This window comes from Psammomys obesus, unplaced genomic scaffold (assembly GCF_907164565.1).
Source record: "Psammomys obesus unplaced genomic scaffold, mPsaObe1.curated_primary_1811, whole genome shotgun sequence".
Taxonomy (NCBI): Eukaryota; Metazoa; Chordata; class Mammalia; order Rodentia; family Muridae; genus Psammomys; species Psammomys obesus.
Genome location: NW_026592732.1, coordinates 7,025,415 through 7,046,331, shown reverse-complemented (window position 1 = coordinate 7,046,331; position 20,917 = coordinate 7,025,415). Strand labels below are relative to the sequence as shown.

At 39.6% G+C, this 20,917-nt stretch overlaps 1 protein-coding gene across 1 annotated transcript in view; it reads left to right on the top strand.

Annotated features, from left to right (window-relative positions):
• Cntn5 (contactin 5) overlaps positions 1-20,917 on the top strand; it is a 1,192,645-nt gene that overhangs the window by 753,037 nt on the left and 418,691 nt on the right. The window contains exon 7 of the mRNA XM_055615494.1: positions 12,787-12,882. Coding sequence (XP_055471469.1) covers positions 12,787-12,882 — 96 coding nt within the window. The remainder of the gene's footprint in view (positions 1-12,786; positions 12,883-20,917) is intronic.

Here is a 20,917-nt window from a genome sequence, read left to right as displayed (position 1 = left end):
AGCCATCAACTACACAGACTTGGTACCACCACGGTGAAGCTTCCTGAAAAAGTAATCATTTAACAAGGTATCATACGGACTAACGTATATCTAAAGGCAGAGAAAGTTCAGAGGTGCAAGAGGCAGAAGCAGACTTGTGCCCTGTGCATACATACATACTATGGAAGAAAACAGATGGAGCCCAGTCCAAAACAGTGGCTTTTAGTGTAAGCAACTGAAAATCTGCAGAACTGCAGCAACACTCCCGTGAACTCGAAAGGTAAACAAGGGCAACAGAGGGACCTCAGGTGCTGAAGGAGGAGTGTTTCTTATTAATACAAGAACTAGTCAACAAAAACAACAACAACAACAAAAATGTGAAATGTGTGAGCTTGGAAAAGCCAGTGGCAAAGTAAATGAAACAAACGTCCCTGGAGAATAAATATGCTAAACCATAGATCATTGAAATAATATCATGTGTTGTTATTGTTTCTGTGACAGGGTGAACTATGTAGACCAGGCTATCCTCAAACTCACAGAGCTCTGCTTCACCCTGCTTCCAAGGGCTGGGATGAAAGTCATGTCCTACCCCACCACATACCACATTTTGTCTTCTTCTCCTTCTCCTTCTCCTTCTCCTTCTCCTCCTCCTCCTCCTCCTCCTCCTCCTCCTCCTCCTCCTCCTCCTTCTTCTTCTTCTGTTGTTTTTGGTTTTTGTGGTTTTTTTTTAATTCTTACGAAATTTTTAAAAATTGATACTGTTAGTATCTACCAAAATATAAAACTGATAAAAATACTTTAAGAATTGACTGCCTTTTAAATACTAAAAAGGTAGTAAAATAAATGTCACCGTGGTAATTTTAAGGATCTTTTTGAAAAAGAAGAGTATGGAAACTCTTGTCATTAATTCTCATTTAAACAATTCTACTTAGCAGAGAAATTTCTAAGAATCGCTATTGAAGCTGCAAATGATATTCAGTCTCTTGTCCCGCAGCTTAATATTGATCTTGAACTTTCTAAACAATTGTATGAAATGGTTTAAGTAGACAGAGGCAGGATATAGTAGCATTTAAATATTAAAGTGACATTCTTAGATAATGCAGCATCTTTACACCATTAAAACCCAAAAAGTCTGTCAGAGCAGAGCTGATGTTTTCAAATTATAGCAAAGAGAAATTTCACAATAAAAAGATAGTGAGGGCCACACAGGAAATATGTAAATTCTTTGATTCCTAGAATTCTCTTTGCCATCAGTCTCTTCAACCTGCTAGCATCACTTGTGTCTCCACAACTATGTCTTATCAAATCGTAATTGTCCAAATGTCCGTATAGTTGACTGTGAATGAGGGGCTTTGCCATCAGTAACTGGACTTAGAATTTCACCTTTATATTTAGTAACTGTGTTTGGATATGTACTTAATGTTTCAGAGATCAGTTCCTCAGCTGCAAAACAGTTTTAGAACAATAAGGAGACTGAGCAAGATCTCACAAGCGGAATTAAATGAATATATATTCATATACATATTTGTGAATTAATATATGAGAATCAAGTCATGATGTTTTTCAGGTAGCAAGTATCCAGCAATACCAAGAAAATTTATGGTCAGCATCATCTCCATATCTTTAATAAACTTGATTTAAATTTATATTGAAACTGTATGATAATTAAGGTTATCATAATTTTTAGAGAACTGTATTGAACATATATTCTCTAGTCAAGAACAGAGAATAGCCTAAATTTTTCCAAATCTAAAGTCAACTAAGAACTTAGGTTTTTCTAGTCAACATTATTAACAGGCAGATGTGATGGCTCACAGCTTAAATCTTAGCACCTGGCATTATGGTGCATTCATTCATGGTCAGCTATAGACACTAACAAGTTCAAGGGCAGCCTTGGGGTACACAACAAGAGCTGGTCTGTGAAGTAACACAAAGCAAACCAGAAGAGAAAGAGTAAATGTTTATCACAATATTTGCCTAACACACAACAGGCAAGGATGCTTATTTAAAGAAGAAAAATGAAAAAATTTGAACTCTGCTCAGTAAACACAGGAGATGCTGGATACAAGATGAATGTACTCCTTCCCCCAGAGTGACAATAGTGAACATTGATAGAGGGCTCACTATAAAATAAAATGTAAAGGAGATTTCTGTTTGACAAACCCAAGGTCTGTTCCTTGATAATGATGTTGCATAGGAGGTTATGATGACTATTACACGGGTAAGGAGATAAAGATATATCCATGGTCATATAGGTATAAGTTCAGGGACATAAATAAAGTGGAAGTGAGTGGTTCCAAGACTCACCTATGTGGTCATGGTCAGAGGCCTACCACAAGCATTTCACACTCATCATCTACCACTTCCTGAGATAGGGGCTTTCACTGCTTGAAATCCACAGTTTTGACTAGGCTTCCCAGCCAGAAAGCCCTGGAAATCTATCATCTGTCTCCATGAAAAGTGCTCACATCCATGTTGGCTTTTCCCATGGTTTCTGGGCACCAAATTCAGGTATCCATGCTCGTGGAGCCAGCACTACATACATTTAAGTGGATAAACTGTTAAAAACAGTGATAACTTTGGGCTAGACTGTCAGGTGCCATCAGCAGTGGGGGTAATGAAGATGCAACAGCACATTGACAAGCAAATCGACCTTTCTTAAACACCCTACAGTTCCCGGGAAGTGTTTTAATGCACATGACTATGGAGGAGTTGGCCGGACAATTATAAATGGAAGCTGAAAAGTAAGATATTACAGTTATGTCTGCTCCATCCTGTCTTTCACAACTAGCTCGACTCTATAAATTTTTTTTTCACATGTTTAAAATTTTCCACGAAAAAGTAATATATGTTGAAAAAGTCATTAAAAGCACCTTTAAAAAAATTTCTTATCAGGTCATGAATCAGATAGGAAGCAATGAACAAATTAGGTTTATACACCACCTTCATCAAATAATTTTAAAATGTTCATTTATTCAATAAATAATTACTGTAAATGAGGCACAGGCTCTCTGGTTTCTGGCCTGTGATGATTTAGTAGTTATTTTTCATTATGGTCTTTCTCTGTATGTAGAAGGAGTTATACCTAGCAAATAGAATTATGTTATACCAAGCAAATAGAATCATTACAAACCAAAATTGTGCATTATCCAAAGATGACTTTTTCCTTAATAGAGCCTAAACAAATATAACAATAAAAACTTCTGGACATATTTAATGAGGAAGAAGGCTCCTAGCCCAAGGGCAATGGCAGGATAATTGCTTCAAGACAAAACATGAGGTTTTATCAAATTGTAAGATGGATTGAAAATTGATCACTTAACTGCTGAGTCATGAATTGGAGAAGCATTCTAAGAGGTTTTAATTAAGCAAGGTGTAAAAAATAGAGATAGAATAGTTGAGGTTATATCACTTAAAAGAAAAATATGCAAATTGGCTGTAGTTGCCTTAAGTGTAAGGCAGTAAATGAGCTGGGGGAATCGAAAAGGCAGCGATTTACATTGCATTAAACTTTATATGCCGCTGGGACTGTCCCAAGTGCTCCGCAGTACACACAGCCAGTGAAAACAAATTCAGTAGAGGAAAACACTCAGGCATACATATTAGTTGATTATGGAAAATTCCCCTTTACCCACAGTATGATCCAAGAAACCATGATTACTGGGAGTCGTATGCAATTTAGAGCGAGGCTTGATCAGGAAGAAAAAAAAAATCTGTTATTTTATTAAAGTGTGTAATGTTTTGACTGACAAGGACAACGTTATACTCAGAGTCAAAGACACCATCTTAAAAATCAGCCCACCACTGAGTTTTTAAATTAATGTGTGGAAAACAGATACCTGTGTTGCCTAGAGCAGATAGTCTAGACCCAGGGCCCAGAGGTGATAGATCGCCTGTAGACATCATGAAGTCGGAGCAGGCCACAGGATTGTGGTAGATTTTTTTTTTCTCTCATCTATGTTCACTTGTACGCATCAAAGCAGAAAAGGCAGGCAGTCCAGCTGATCGAGGCTGGTGACACACTGGGAATGAAATGGAGAGTGCTGTGATCCCTGCGGCGGAGTCCTAGAAACTTGACTGAGTGGTGAAGAGGGAATGAAGAAAGGACAGACACACAGACATGTGACTAGAAACCCTGGGATTAGCTTCGCTGGTTACTGTGACGGAGTGGCACCAGAAGCAGCCATAAACCACAGTGTGCTTATTTCTAAATCCATCTGATCCAAGCAGTGCATTTATCATATTCAGCTTAAGGAGGGGGCAGGATTGGCTAATCTAGGTAAGCAGTCTCCAGCAGCAGTGGCTCATAGTTTCTGCACATACTGTTTTTAGCTAAACGTCAATCATTTATAACATCCATAACTGTACCAGAGGAGGCTTTGCTGTTCCTCCAAGTCTGGCTAAGGAGGCAAAGCTTTGCCATTCCCATATGTCTGAGGCATAGGTGTCTTTGACATGGCTGTGTGCAAGTCCACAACACACATTCACAGAGGGGTCCATACACTCCCCACAGGAGAAAGGCTGGACAGGAAAGAGATCATATAATGAAAGATTACAAGCTCTCTGAGAAACAGCAAAAAGAGGCAGAGCTTCAGGAATCGATGTGCCAAACAATTGTGATTTTGACTATTTGACACTGCTCCCTCTTCTCTGTAGGTCTTTAATATGCAAAGCAAAGCCTCTAATATAGTGTATCCTTTATTCTGTAGTGAAAAAAAAAAGATTAACAGTATTGAAATTAAATCCCCTCTCTCTCTGATGTGTGTGTGGTATGTGTGTATGTGTGGTGTTTTGAGATTTGTTCTCATTATACAGCACAGATTGGCCTTAGATTTACTGTGTCTGCCTTTTGCCTTCCTAGTGCTGGGATTACAGCATGCACCATCATCTGCAGCTTCAATATCCTATAATTTTGATGAAATAATGCTGATCAGAATTTGGAAAGAAATGGACTTAGGAATTCAGCAATAAAGTTATTTATATACCTATTTTTAGTGAACATATGTATTTATCAAAATAAGTTTAGAGCCTCTACCAGGGTTAATATTCCTCCACACATTATATAATCACTCTTCATATAGTTCATGTCATATTTGAAATTATTTCCTCATATGTAACGTTCATGATTAAAATAGATTTTTTTAGTGTATAAACACCAGAGAAAAAGTCTACCATCAAAACCATGTTTATCATAGTCCCTGGACAGTTCATGGAGATCTCAGTCCTGCCCCGTGTCTCCCATTGATCACTATCTGTAGGCTCACAGCCAACAATAAAATACCACAAAGCTCTGTGCCTCTGTGGATTTCCATCTCGCTACTACCATCAGCACACACCCTGGTATTTTAAGAACTGCTATTAAGAATCTTGGTTTTGGGGCTAGTGAGATGGCTCCATGAAGCCAGGTGACAGGAGCACCTGTCACCATGCCAAGTGGCCTAAAGTGGATTTCCTGGACATAGAGGGTGAGAGAGAGCCAGCTCTCCCAAGCTGTCCTCCGACCCCTACATACATAATATCTCTCACATGCCCCCACGATAAATTAATAAAATAGAGTGAAATATTCAAACAAGAAACTTGGCTATTGCAGACTGTGATGGTAGAAGCATGTTGATGAGTGCCTATATAATGAGAAAATTCTAGTATAACTCTTTCTGAAAACATATATAATAAATATTTCCTTCTTTTTTCACCTCCTCACTTATTAGCCACTCACCTTTTAGAAACTAAATTCTAATGAGCTAGCTTTATTGAAGATTGTGTCTAAACTTCTAAAAACCATGTTTGTCCAACTTCAAAATGTTGAATGGCTTCTGACCTAACAGAAGTTTAGAAACTGAGAATGAGTCACTGGAAGTTTGATTGGCCCACTCATCGCTCTTTACAAGAGTACGAGCACAAGCTGTTGATGTTTGCTCTTCATATAAATTTAGTCACATTTGGGGCTGGTGGAGAATGATTCAATTGTAGACTGCCTGACTAGCATACAAACCACCCTGTGTTTGAACACAAGCATTTGGATGAATCCACAGGCATTTGCCCTCTTCCCCCGTGGTGTCTTCCTCTCTGTCTCTCTCTGTGTCTCCCTCTGTCTGTTCCTCCTCTCTCTCTCTCTCTCTCATTCTCTTTGTCTCTCTGTCTCTGTCTCCTCTGTCACACAAACACGCACACATGCTCACACACACACACACTGCTAAGTAATGTTGAAAGCAGAAGTATTTGTGTTGTATTTCCAAGTTGCTTAAATTCTTGTTGAAATGACAGTAGTTGCTACAAGTAGTTTAACTAAATACATTGTATTTGCAACCACTTTTAAGGGTTTTTAATATTAAAAATATTTCTTAATTCAAGCTGACCAGGTTTTCTCATGGCCTACCTTGGCGTGTGTGTCACAAGACACACCAAAATGTCTACCAGTGACACGAACAATCCTGAGGATAAAAGAGAAGTAATGGCTTAGCTGAGGAAATGTAACTAAACACTATGAATGGTGGTTTTGTAAAATGTGTCTCGATTGTAGTTACAGAAGATAGGTAGAATTCTCAGACTGACTTGCCTCAGACAAATATCTATTAATTGTGGAAACCAAATAAAACACAAGCTACTGATAATCTGATAGAATTTATCGTTTTCAGTGGCTGTACTTTTTTTTTTCTATGCATGATAAATTTGGAGCTTTATTGCACCTTTTAACCTGTAGCTTATTTTTTTTAATTTTTATTATTAGTTACATTTTATTAACTCTCTATCCCAGCTATATCCGGCTCCCTCATTCCCTCCCAACCCCACCCTCTCTCCTCCATCTCCTCCCTGCCCCTTTCCAAATCCAGTGCTTCTCTGGTCACAGGGGTCTTTTCTGAGACTGTTACTCCAATCAAGGACCATGTATGGATATAACCTAGAACCCCTGCTCGGATGTAGCCTGTGGTAGCTCAGTAACCAATTGGTTTCCCATAGTAAAGGGAACAGGGACTATTTCTGACAGGAACTCAATGGCAGGCATTTTGACCTCCCCACCCCCCAGGGGAGGAGCAGTCCTGCTAGGCCACAGAGGAGGGCTTTGCAGCCAGTCCTGAAGATGCCTGATAAAACAGAGTCAGATGAAAGGGGAGGAGGTCCTCCCCAAGCACTGGCTTTACTTTTTATGGAAAGTCCAACTCTCAATTTTAAAAAAAGGTTCAGGATTTGTACTGAATCAAATGTGTGTTCACAACACTTTTAACTGTTCCTAAGGAGGCTCAGAGCATCAGCAGTTTGCAACTTCTAGCACCATATACAGGGTAAGTGCATACTCAGCGCAAGTAAACCCTCAGCCTTTGTCTATGGAACATGCCCGTAATCCGGAGTATTTAAGACAAGGAATTTCTGGAAATTTCATGATTTCCTTGTTTTTAATAGCTGAGTAATATTCCGTTGTGTAAATGTACTACAATTTCCATATCCATTCTTCCTCTTAGGGACATCGAGGCTGTTTCCAGATTCCAGCTATTATGAATAAAGCAGCTTTGAACACAGTTGAGCAAATAACCTTGTTAAAGGGTAGGGCTTTTTTCAGGTATATGCCCAGGAGCAATATAGCTAGATCCTGAGGAAGCACTATTTCCAGTTTTCTGAGAAAGCACCAGATTGATTTCCAAAGTGGTTGTACAAGTTTTTACCCCCACCAGCGGTCTCCATTCTGGTTCCCCTTTCTCCATATCCTCTCCAGCATGTATTGTCACTTGAGTTGAGTTTTTGATTGTAGCCATTCTGATGGATATAAGACAGAATTTGCAGGCAAATGGAAGGAACTAGAAAAGATTATCCTGAGTGAAGTAACCCAGAACCAGAAACACACGAAAGAGGATATTAACTATATAATATAGAATAACCATACTAAAATCTACAGACCTAAAGAAGCTAAACAACAAGGAGGACCCCAAGAGGATGTTTAAATCTCATTCAGAATGGCAAGCAGGATAGACACCAGAAGTGGTGAAAGAGAGGAAATAGGACAGGAGCCTAACATAGTGGTCCTCTATAAGGCTCCACCCAACAGGAGATTAAAGCAGATGCTGAGACTCGCAACCAAACTGATGCACCCACCAAGGACCATGCATGGAAAGGACCAAACCCCCTGCTAAGATGTAACCAATAGGCAACTCAGTCTCCATGTGGATACCTGAGTAAGGGGAACAGGGGCTGTCTCTGAGATGAACTGTGTTGCCTGTACTCTGATCACTTTCCCTTGGTGATGCAGCCTTGCCCAGGCCACAGAGGATCCAGGCAGTCCTGATAAGACTTGATAAGCTAGGGTCAGGTGGCAGGGAAGGAGCACTCCTACTTTCAGTGGACTAGGGGAATGGGAGAGGAAAAAAGAGGGAAGGAGAGTGAGACTGGGAAGAGTTGAAGGAGGAGGCTACAATCGGGATATACAATGAGCAAATTGTAAAAAATAAAAAAAAATATGAAAAAAGAGAAGGTAATCAAAATTCAGGGCACAGCACTGAGCCACAGCACTCATTCCCAATTCTGTAGCATTTCCCCTCTTCTTTAATACTCTCTGGCAATTCCTCCTATTACACCTCCCCCAAAGTGTGATCTTTCTGAAGCCTCACAGAGGGAAATCCTTCTTAGCTTGTAACATCAGAAAAACACATGCATTTCCTCAGTTACTAGTCAGTTATTAGTTTTGCCTACTCTAAAGTTTACTCAAATATGTGACGAGGTTTATCACCATGGACCAGTGGTCTCAACTCCTTGAAAGGCCAAAGTCCTGAGGCTCACCTGAGCTCAGAATTTTAAGGCTAGCCTGGGCAATATATGTAGATACAGTATGGAAAGTTTTTTTTTAATTAAAGAAAAGAAATTAGCAACTGACAGATGTAATTTAGGAAGTCAGATGGAAAAGAAAAAGGGATGAAAAAGAGGAGGGGGGAGGATCAAGGAAAAGAGAGAATGAACATTTGGTATCCACATGTCTTGTAGCTTACAGTTATGAGTCATGATTTAACCATCCATAAATATGGTTATGACAGGATGTTTGGGCTCATGCATCCATATGGTGGCCCATCTCTGAGCTATAGCAAACTTGTCCAAGTCAACATGATGAGACTACCTGCCTGGATCACTGGTACTGAACTCAGTGTTTCGGGTCCACCTTGCATAGAGGCAAGCATGCAAGCAATTTGCATTCTATCTGGCCAGAGCGTATGGCATCACTTGTGCAGTATCAGCAGTCTGTCATCTGAGGCTGTCAATCACATCATTTATTGTATGTCTCTCTTTGCATACAAAGGTATAATGATCTTATCAGCTGCAGTTGAAATTCAAGCTTTTTGTGTTTCTTAGTGCACAAAGCTCAGATCAGAGGTAAGGCCTGCACCTCCTAGGTTCCGGGTCACAGACATTCCCAGTCTTTTTCTTGCCTGAGCATCATGTGATTACCTTATCAGTAATAGTTCCTTTCAGTTTAAACCTCAGACTGTAGTTTCAGAGCTGTGTCAGTGGGACCTGTATTCTCAGGCTCTGTATCAATTGAAGGAAAAGGAAGCCCACATTCGTAAAAGCTGTCTTCATTTTTTCCTTTAACGCATGAATATAAGGTATATTAAAAAGAGAAACATCCATGCTGCATGCGTGCCTGCTGGAAGATTTCTAAAATCTTGACTACCTCCAAATACACTGTCTGCTCCCGTTGCATTGCTTTTCCCCAGTTTACACCAATCAGGAGGTTTGTCATGTAACACAGGCTTCCTTACGTTAACCAGAGTCTGGTGTGGCAAAAACCCAAGTAACCTCTCCAGTATCTCTCTGCGTGGTTTTAATTTTTAAAAAGTCCTCCAAACTGAAACACTGCTCTCTATCTGACGCAGCCATGTTGGGGAGGGTGCCCAGTCTTTCTTACTTGCTTCTTTCTTATGCTACTGCTCCACGTCCTCTGTCTCCTGCCACAGCTTTCTCCTTGAAAGGTGTGGCCACAAAATTCTTTTTGGGTGCAGAGAGTAATAGTCACACACTCTTCTCTGACCCCATCACATGAGTAAGTCTGGCATCCCTGAGTAAGAGACACCATAAGACCGTCTACTATGGCTGTGCCACAGTCTTCATGCTCAGGTACAGGGCCAGTAGAAGCAGACTGACCAAGGCAAGAGATAGAACAACCAACCAGATGTGGCTGCTTGACCACAGTCCAGGAGTACAAGCCAAAATAATCAATCATTTCTGGGCCTGGATACAGACCAGCAACCAAGCACTTACCTAACCTGTAGAAGGCCAGTGATGTTCTACTCTCAACCCTGCAAAGCCAAAGGAGAGTGAAAACGAAACCATTTGTAAACATTAAAAACTATATATAATTGAAAAACGTCCATTTTTTAGCTTTATAGCAACAGTGCTGTGGTTCCGAGGAAATGGTAAATGATGGGTGGCATTGCGAAACCATCTTGTGTTGTGTCTACACAGATGCACACAGTAAGGCAGGTAGACCTGAGTATGAGCTTTCAGGCACTGCACTCTCAAAATAGAGTACAGGATATAACTATTCTGCAATTTCCCTTTCTTCATGTTTGCTTTCTAGGCCATCTCTGTGTGTCAGGTCCTCAGATGGAGGCTATAATTTCAAATTGTTGTCTATTAAAATATTACTTTTAACATAATAAGCAAACTGAAAATGCTACATCATGCACATTAAAGACTTGGAGTAACCATGTGAAGAATGTGTGTGCTTTTTGTAATCACTTACTGGTCAGTCTAAACAAGTTGATAGGCAAACAAGTTTTGGCGGATTTGTGAATTTGGCCAGGATGATGATACACTGGAGCCTTGGGACACGCATTGTCCTCATTATGTGATTTCTGCTTGTCCTTACAGCAGGAGAGTCCAAAAAACAGTCAGCTTCATAGTTTTGGCATACTCTTACCTTCATATTGAGAAGATGGTATGGAAAAAAGGATGCAGGCTCTATTCCTAATGACCAATATGCATGCATTTAAAGGCATGAGCCACATTCAACTGTGCTTCACACAAACACATGTCGATCCCTTGTGCTAATGAAACTCATGAAGAGACAGATGTTCTCACTGGCAGATAAACACACAGTGGTCTTGTGGGAAATACATTTATGGACAAATGAAAGAATTGTTTTCTTCCTTAAATAACTAGTGTTCCTTCTTTCAAAAATGACACCCCACTTGATAAGATAATTTAACCAGACTGTTCTTTCTCCTCTGTCTTGCTGTTATGCAAAAAAAAAAAAAAAAAAAAAAAAAAAAAAAAAAAACCTTCTTATTCATCAGGTGGCAAAGAATTCATTATAACTCCTCAAGGTTTTTCTCATTCAGCTCCTTACCCACAACTATATCTTCACTAAATCTGAGTCCTTCATCAGTGTGGCTTAGTTTTATAAAATTCTGGTTATGAATTAAAAGTTAATGAAAGAATTTTTCATTAAAATAAACTAATGTAAGGTGAGCCTGGTGGTCTGACCCTTGGTGTAACCCATCCATTGGGGAGCCTGAGTTGGGGAGGGGGCTTGGAGGCTTTGATAGACCTGGGTCCCCTCATGAGTTCAAGGACAAACATGAACAAATTAGTGAGACTCTGTTTTAAAATTTAAAAGTGGCAAGCATGGTGAGACATACCTCTGTGTTCTTTAGGGTTTTAGCAACACAAAGTGCTGGATTCAATATTCAGGACATGAAAGGGGGTAGAACAATATGTAAAACTAGTGACTGTCTCCTTCACATCTATCCAATAGATTGTTTTGATTAATTTAATCAGTTGTTAGGTTGGTAAATGGTAGTTGAGGCTCTAAATTGCATTTCCCACACCATATTATTTATAGGGAGAAAACTTTAAAATTTAAAAAAAAAATCTATAAATAGAAAGAATGGCTAACATTTTCTAAAACCATTTCTTACCATAGAAACATGATGCTACAGACCTCAATTCTTGTACAAGATTCATCCAAGAAACCATCATCAGCAAGAAACTCAAACTCATGACACTGGTCAGACTAATACACTGACAGAGAGATGACACATGTGGGTGATGTGATGAAAAGTCAATAAACAACAACTAAACACAGATAAAAATCTGCACCGTCCACTTCAGGACTGCTCTCTTTTAGGACTGTTTTCCATCTGTTTAAATGTAATGTAATTTGAGGGGTGGTAGCTGACCCGGCACTATGGCCTCACATACACATAAGTTTCAATAGCTGTAATGTGCCTGGGACAACAAGAATAGATGAGTCTAATTAATTCAGAGGCCCCTTTGATCCCTCTATAAAAATGAAAGAACATGACGTTCACATTCACTCCTACAGAAAAGAACAGCTCACTGCCTCATTATATTTCACCAGGGCACAAAGACTCTCTCATTTTGCAAACTTATCCTTGGCTCTACACACCACTGTAGCATGGCAATTAATGAGGTAGCAGGCTGGCTATGTGCCACTGCTGTGCGGATCCTTGTAAAAGACAGGCTTTCCTCACTGGAAGATCAGTATGGAGCATAGTATTAAAAATGATCAGTATGTTCAAGTATTGTATTGTTTAGTTTCTCTCTGCAACGACAACTTAGAACACACACACAGACACACAGAATGAGGTATTTTGTGAAAACTACAAAGTTATTTAAATTCTCTATTTAACACTAGATGATTGTACATTTATTTATCAGACCCTCCCAACAATACAGAACCCACTAAAAGATAGAAAATAATCATTTTCAAGAGAATAGAAAAATAAGTGAAATTTATCATGTTTTTTTTTAAACTTTTATTTCTTTTGTGCATGACGTCTAAATGCTGTGTTGTGTTGACAGATCTGGGAAATTTTAGTGGCCGGACAAGAAGTGCAGTCTCTGTGAGGGAAGGCCAGGGGGTTGTTCTGATGTGCTCCCCTCCGCCTCATTCTCCAGGTACAGTAGCACCCGTTCTGTGTTATCACTACTCTTGTGTGCTGTGTATGTGTGTTCACTCTTGTAGACGATGTGTGTCAAGGAGACACTCCAGCGGACATGTGCATGGTTGACGTGATTGTATAAGCATGCATGAGTAATTACCAGTCATACAGCTTATGTGCCATTGGGTGGGAGGCTGTTCTCCTGTCTATTGTTTCTTTCTTATTCTGTTGATTGCTGCCATTATGTCTCTGCCTCCACTGGTGAGGAATGTATGGTCCAGAGTGCAAGAGACATAAACACCTGCAAAACTGGTAGACTTGTCAGAACTTGTCAGACTTGTCAGAACAGAGACTGGCCAATGAGTCCCTTGTTTAGGACTTTGGCTCCGTAGGTGACTGCTTATGGTATTTTTTGCCACTCTAGAACAAAACTGCTAAAAAGAAATCTTTATGTTTCAAAGGAAGCTATTGTTAACCTATTTATGTGTTAGCAACAGTTTTGCATATCAAAGTGAAGTAAAGAGGTAATTACCTCTTGAAGTTCTGGGAAACAAAACAGTAAACTGCTACAAATCATTCTATACCCCTTTACCTACTTGCCACTAATTCTATTCATTTTTTTCAAGTCCAGTGGCTGGAAACGTGTTTCTCTTTGTATCTCAGCATACCCTTTCTGGAAAACAATTTAAGACAGTCTGACATCAATTAATGGGCATCCAGATGGTGAATTCTCGAAGCCACTGTAAGGAGCCTGGCTTTGACTCTAAATGAGGTTGTATGTTAGCCTGCTCAGGCTGCCAGATCAAAATGCCTCAAGCTGGATGGCTTAAACAAAATGGACATTTTCACAGTTCTGGCTGGTGGAGCCCTAATGTGAGGTGGGCAGGGACAGGATTTGGTGAGGGCCCATTCTCTGGCTTGTAGATGACTTCTTTGCCATGTTCCTCCATGTGAAACAACACTAGAAGGGACTGAGAGACAATAAGTGAGTTTAAGCCACCACCTAGCTGCATATAGTTTCTGTGAGAATTTTGTTCTGAGGCCATTCTCATTCTTCTGGAAGAAGAACTTGGAAAATGTCACGGAAAGTGTGCTCTGAAAAACTGCTGCAGAGCAAGGATCAGGGAAGATGAGGCCCAAGCCAGGTCTCCGCCCCACCACTCATGAGCTCTGACTTACTTCATCAACTGCTTTCGCTTTGCTTTGATGACAAGAAACCAAGAGCTGTGGGAATCAGAAAATTACCATAGCCTTATGTGAGACCAACACCTCAGACTCAAATTCCTCTCATCTAAACAGTGACGCAGGCCCTCCCAGGGCATGTTCTTTGCTATGCCTCATTCAGATTTGTTTCTCATACTTTCCTTCCTTGTTTGAAGTCATCATTTTCACTATTTGGTTTAGGGGAATTTCCTTATGTGATATAAAGTAATCTGTGGTGTTCGTTGTAGCTTTCCTAGTAGGCTGGTACTTCTGTGCTATGAAAGCCATCATGCTACAATTTATACCCCAAATTTGTAGCACAGTGACCAATACTTAGTAGGCCTTCATTGAAAGCACAGGGAATTCCTGAGGGAACCTTGGTTCTAATAGTTGAGTTGTGCATTGTTTTGGACAGACATCAGCTCCCTGCTAGAAGTTCATTGGAGCGCATATTCACAGCAGATGCTTCAGTAGAGAGGCAACTGTGAGTCACTGAGAGCTGCATGAAATGAAGAGTCCATTGTTTGAGATTTAAAAAAAAAGTGCTTTGTATATCTTTTTAAGGAATGAGAAAGAGGCCTTTGAGATATTTCTCACCATTGAATCTTCTCTAATGGCTGATTTATTTCTTCATTTCCCTTACTGAACAAAAGATGATGACGACAGCCTGTTGGGGACACGTGAGGAAAACAAGTGTGCCCTGATAGTCACTCCTCTATGAGGAAGCATTTATCTACATGGAGACTAATCCTAATCTTTAAACTAATCTTCCCAAACTTATTTTCATTTAACAAAAATTAACTTCTGTCTAGTCAAACATTTTGAAATCCAAGACATTAGAGAAAAAAAAAATCCTCATAAAATGTAGCAAAATAAATCTTTCTAGATAGTACCTTTAAAATTAGTTCTTAATTTTAATTAATTATTTGTTTCTGGCTTTTAGATAGAAGATTTTATTGTGTATCCCAAAACTCTGTATTTGTGTGTGTGTGTGTGTGTGTGTGTGTGTGTGTGTGTGTGTGTACCATGTTCTGGATAGCTTCAAACTGGCTAAGCTTTGAACTGACAGGATCATCCTGCTGTAACTACAAAAGACTTAGTGTGTCTGCCCTCTAAAGAAAGCAGTTACTACTATCTCATCTCAAGTATATTGTGGTTTATGCGAAGAAATACTCAAAAGCTTACACTGAGACCTAAAATTGCCAGGAAAGAGAAAAAAAAGATGAAGTTGTAGAATCTAGGGATGTGGTTCAGTTAGTAAAGGACTTGCCACATATCCATGGGATTCATCATTGTATCTCAATACCAGGAAAAAGGGGATCAAGTCTATAATGAATGCATATTTGGATATGCCACTCTACAGCACTGCAGTCACACTGTCCTCAGACATGTCTGTAACTTACAAGTGATCATCCCCATGATAGTAATGATGAGCCAAGCTTCACAAACATTTTGTGAAGGACCGAAGCTCACATTCTTATTCAAAATATTAATATTTCACTTGTTATTTGGGAAGTACACATACAATACTAGTATACATATTTAATATCTTGAATACCTTACCTCTATATTTTTTAATTTAATACATGAATGCAATAGATTTAGATAAAATCATCCTCATCACCTCATCTCCAACTCCTCCGAGAGCCTCGTCCACATCCTCTTCCCAACTTCATGTTGTCTTTCTCCTTCCCTCTACCTCATTCCTCTTCTTCTCACTGAATCTTATTAGTGCTGTCCACACACACACCTGCACTGGGTCACACTGCAGAGACTGGCCGCCCCATTGGAGAAAACTCCATCTCTATCTCCCTTCCTCAGCAGCAATCACTACCTGAGTCCTCTCCAGCTGCTGTAAGTCTGTTTTCTCTTGATGGTTTATGTGTTCTTTCATTAGCCAAAGTAATTTTGAAGATAAAAGGAAACCTAGGTCTCTGGTCAGTGTCCTTTTCAGCCCAAACTGAAGGTGTTGGCTAAGGGAAAGATTAGATAGACTGCAAACCCAGTCAGCCTTGATGAAAATAGGTACCTTAAGCCACCATAAGATGGCAAGAAATAGAATTCCGGGGGCATGATTAGCACACAGACTAGGAGGTAGAATTCGAGGGGTGCGAATAGCACCTAGAGTACTTGGGAGACTGACTGAGCCTCCTCAGACTGAATACTTAGGTGTGATCAGTAGACTCAGTAGGTTAAATAGATTTTTCTCTATTTTGTAAGCCCTGTGGAGACAAAATAACATCGATTAGTGTGTTTCTGAGATACCAACTGCTTTTGGTGGCGGCTGAATACATGAAAACTGGCAGGTGTATGGGACATAGTGCAGACAGGTTGCTGGTAGTATCTAAGATTACAGGTTTTCTTCAACTGATTATACAATTAACTGTCCAGGTGCAGCAGCAGCTCTGCCAGCACTTTGAGGACTGTGTCACATTCATTGAACCTGTTCAGTGTTGTAGCTTCAAAAGCTGATGCACCTACTAAATGGGCAGAATTCAGAGGCCTTGCCTCAAGCAAGGTGAGGAGTGAACACCACAGCCACAGCTTAGCAACCATAGAGAGACCACTCCCAGCTTCAGGAGCAAGAAATACAAAGGGCAGAGTGGTTTTTAAACTGGAGCCATGCAAAATAAAAGGAAAGTCAAGACCCTTGCCTTGAAGCTGTTTTCTTTATTTTCAGCAACACAGACTCTAAGTGTTCCTCATCATGACAGCTCTGTGGTCATGGCCATGTGAAGTTCTCTTTGAGTGAGGGCTTAGTGAGTTTGTAAGGTGACATTGCGCTGTGAATGCCTGGAGTCAGTTTTGAAGGAGCCACTTGTCCCTCCCTCCAGAAAGCAGATCTTCCAAGGCCAGAGAGTCTTCTTTTTGAAATGTTGAAGTGACTCTATGACAGCCTTCAGCTCTTTTATTAGAACTATAATTCTTTTTTTTTAATTTTTATTCTTCACAATTTATCCATTATATATTCCCATTAAAGCCCCCTCCCTCAACTCCCCCCCGTCCTACCCTCCTTTCCTCTTTTCTCCATCCCTTCCCCTAGTCCACTGAAAGGGGGAGTTCTCCACTATGGCCATGCTTGTTAAGTCTCATCAGGACTGCCTGGATCCTCTTCCTCCGTGCCCTGATAAGGCCTTATCACTAGGGCCTACTGATCAAAGATCAATCAACTGAGTTCATTACAGAGGCAGGCCCTGCTCTCCTCACTCAGAGATCCTCATGGAGACTGAGCTGCCAATTGGTCACATCTGAGCAGAGGTCTAGGTCTTTTCCATACGTGGTCCTCCATTGGTGCATCAGTCTCTGCAACACCCCCCTGGGCTCAGATCTTTTAGTTTTGTTGGTCTCCTTGTGAGGCTCCTGTCCCCTCCATGTCGCTCTTTTCTCACCCTGTTCTTCCTCCATAGAACTCCTTGTACTCTGCCCAAAGTGTTACCCTGAGTTTCATAATCTGCTTCAATCCCCTGTTGGGTGAATCCTTTCAGATGACTCTCTATAGTGGGCTCCCATTCTGTTTCCTCTCTTCCACCGCTTCTAGTGTCTATCTTGTTTGCCATTCTGAATGAGATTTAAGCTTCCTCCCTAATGTTTAGCTTCATTAGGTCTGTAGATGGCTATCCTATATTATATGGCTAATATCTGGGATCAATGGAATCAAATAGAAAACCCAGAAATAAACCCACACATCTATGAATACCTGATTTTTGACAAAAGTGTCAAAACCATACAATTAGCATCTTCAACAAATGGTGCTGGTTTAACTGGATGTCTACATGTATAAAAATGAAAATAGACCCATATTTATCACCCTGCACAAAACTAAAGTCCAAGTGGATCAAAGATCTCAACATAAACCAGATATACTAAACCCATTAGAAGAAAAAGTGGGGAAGAGCTTGAACTCATAACCACAGGAGACAATTTCCTCAACAGAACTTAAAAGCTTCTGTAAAGCAAAGGACACTGTCAGCAGAACAAAACAACAACATACAAACTGGAAAAAGATCTTCACCAACCTTACATCCTACAGAGGGTTAATATCCAGAACATATAAAGAACTCAAGAAATTAGACACTAACAAACCAAGTAGTCTAATTTAAAAAAAAGAAAAAAGAAAAAAAAAGAGTTACAAAGCTACAATTCTTAACCTTAACCTTTACCATTAAAGAAGAAAGCAAGAGGATTTGTTTTCTGCAGATTCAAAATATTGTGTCCTTCTCCCTGTTAAGAAGTTAGTATTGTCAGACCCTAGGGCACTCTGGTGTAATAGCGACCTCATCATAGCATTCCAGATTTGTCTGTGTGGGCACATTGAGGGATGTTACGCTGCCTCTGTTTCTGCAAGGTTACACCACACCCTTATATTACCCCTGGATGAGTAAGCTTCCAGCCCTGGATTCTCATCTTGGCTCTGCTACTTATTACTGGCTTTATTTTTTAAATTATCGCTATAATTTCTGTAAAGGGGATAATAAAAGCTACCTCATGGATGGTAGTGTTAAGAGGCTGTTTATGTAAGGCAATTTGGCCCTTGCTTAGAGGGAAGTAAGCATTAAATTCAATTTTGTCTTGAAGATCCATCTTCCAGAACCCTCTTTAAAATGCAAATGCTTCTGCGAAGGGTGATGCTTTAAATCATTATCAAATAATGCTAATTACTAGTTGACAGTAAGGTAACAGGAAGGTGAACAAAATTTGGAAATGTGAGCATGGGCCTTAGAGATGAGGAAAGAACCATGGACAGAGAAAAGTGGACCCAACAGGCAGGGAGAGGGCATCTTGGTCTTTAAGTGACCTTCATACCATAGGCTAATTGGAAACTCAAATCACCTCCTCCCATAAGGTAATCTATATAATATGAAAGCAGTCATCAAAACAAACTCGGGTTGCTGTTTTACATTCACAATGCAATGACACCTTAGAAACTCACTAAGCCCTAACGCAAGCTGGCATCTTAGCAGGCACTAACACACAAAACATTTTAATCTCCTTTTTTCTACAAAACAGCAATGTCAAGCTGCATATTTAACATTTTTATCAAGATTGTAAAAACTGATTTTTTTATGTTTCACAGATTTATTATATACTAGACATTGTGATAAAGACTCTGTATTAATTGCCTCCTCTTGTCACTCAAAAATTCTAAAAGAGATAGAACCCCTAGCAGATAGAGGAAGAAACTGTAACAAGCTAGCAGTAACTAGGGAACCACTTAAGGATGCATGTGCATGAACACCCACATTTGGCAAGGTGGATCTTAGGTCGTAAGTATCTTTCACAGAATTGGTGGTACTTCTCTTACAGAGTTTTCTGTATCCCATATTCTTTCCTTTCTTTGTTAATTTGTACAAACTGATTTTTGCCAAAACATTTCAGAAGTTCTGACCTTTCTACATATATCCTGTATTTGTGTTATTTCTAACCACGTAATGTAAGAGCCATGCCAGGCTTTCCTTCTGGCAGAGCATCTTTCTACTTGGTCAGGTTTGTGTGTCTTGGTAACTGTTCTCTAGTGGTTGGAGCTATTTTACAGATCTGCTCTTTTAACTTTATTAAATGCACAGTTTTTTGTGAAGTAACAAGTGTCACAGTGTGATACGTGAGTGTCGCCTGCTCATGTTCTCAGCAGTGAAACCAGAAGGCATTGATAAGATGCTAAAAAGATTCTTAAAAGGACATTTACGGTGGAGTTGATTTTCAAAGTGGTCAATTAAGTTGTCATTATAGCATAATTACGGTCTTTTATTTCCTCTAAAAACTCTTGTCATAGGGAAGACATGAGTTGTCTTTAAAAAAATTATTTTAAGTTCCACCTAGAATCAGCCATTTTCGGGAGAAAGAAAAGTAAAGCAATCCAGTATTTTATATCTACCCTCTGTATTTAATTTTATTTTTATCTCTGCATCATACTTTCACTGTTAATAACTTTGTGTCATCAGTGTGGATACTGACGTTCAGAGATCAGTGGCCTCAATTCCACCGCTGATGAGTAGAGAGTCAGATTCCTACCTATGTGTCTCCTAACTCTGTGTCCTTTCAACTCTATCAAATGGTCTTTTACATATCCCATTGGTAATTTGTCAAAGTCTGATTTTAAGCAAACACAGGCCACTGATGAGACATATTTTTTAAATGATTCAGTTATTTCATCATTTAATTTGATTGACAAAGAAATATTCATCCCGACAACATTTATTTACCGATTTACTATTGTTTTGTTGTTAATATTTCCCAACACAAGTAAAAGATAATGCAAGTTATTTACTCTTCATTTACCCAGAAAAATATTGCTTCAAACCATGCCATGATATGCATTTAAGCATTTATTCTAAGAGTGTTGCAGAATTGTTTGTCTCAGCATGGTAGCCATTAAGAGATACATTTGACATACTTTTAAAATCTTAAATCTATTCCGAAATCCATGTCCACATTTTTCTTGTCATGTCCCTGGTGCTGAGGAATGCGTCTTCTTGATGTCGATGGAGAGGAACGCTCAGAGTATTTACATGCCTTGCATGTTGACTGCACCTCACCAAGTTTGTCCATAGAACACTAAACATCACACCAGGAGTTTAAGACTGTTCAGGCACAGTGGAGGACACGACTTAGGCTGCATAACCTCTGACTTACGTCTTTGGTATAAAGTTTTAACACTATTGCAGTTGCTTATGGGATTTGTGTCTATATTCACAACCCTTAATATGGTCCGTAGCCACCCTTTTGAAATACTGCATATAATGGTGTAAAGAAGAGGTGCTGACAGACATACATGCAGGCCAAACAGCTGCATATATAAAATAAATAATTTAAAATAAAATATTAATATCATTTTCCTCTAAGGTAATTAG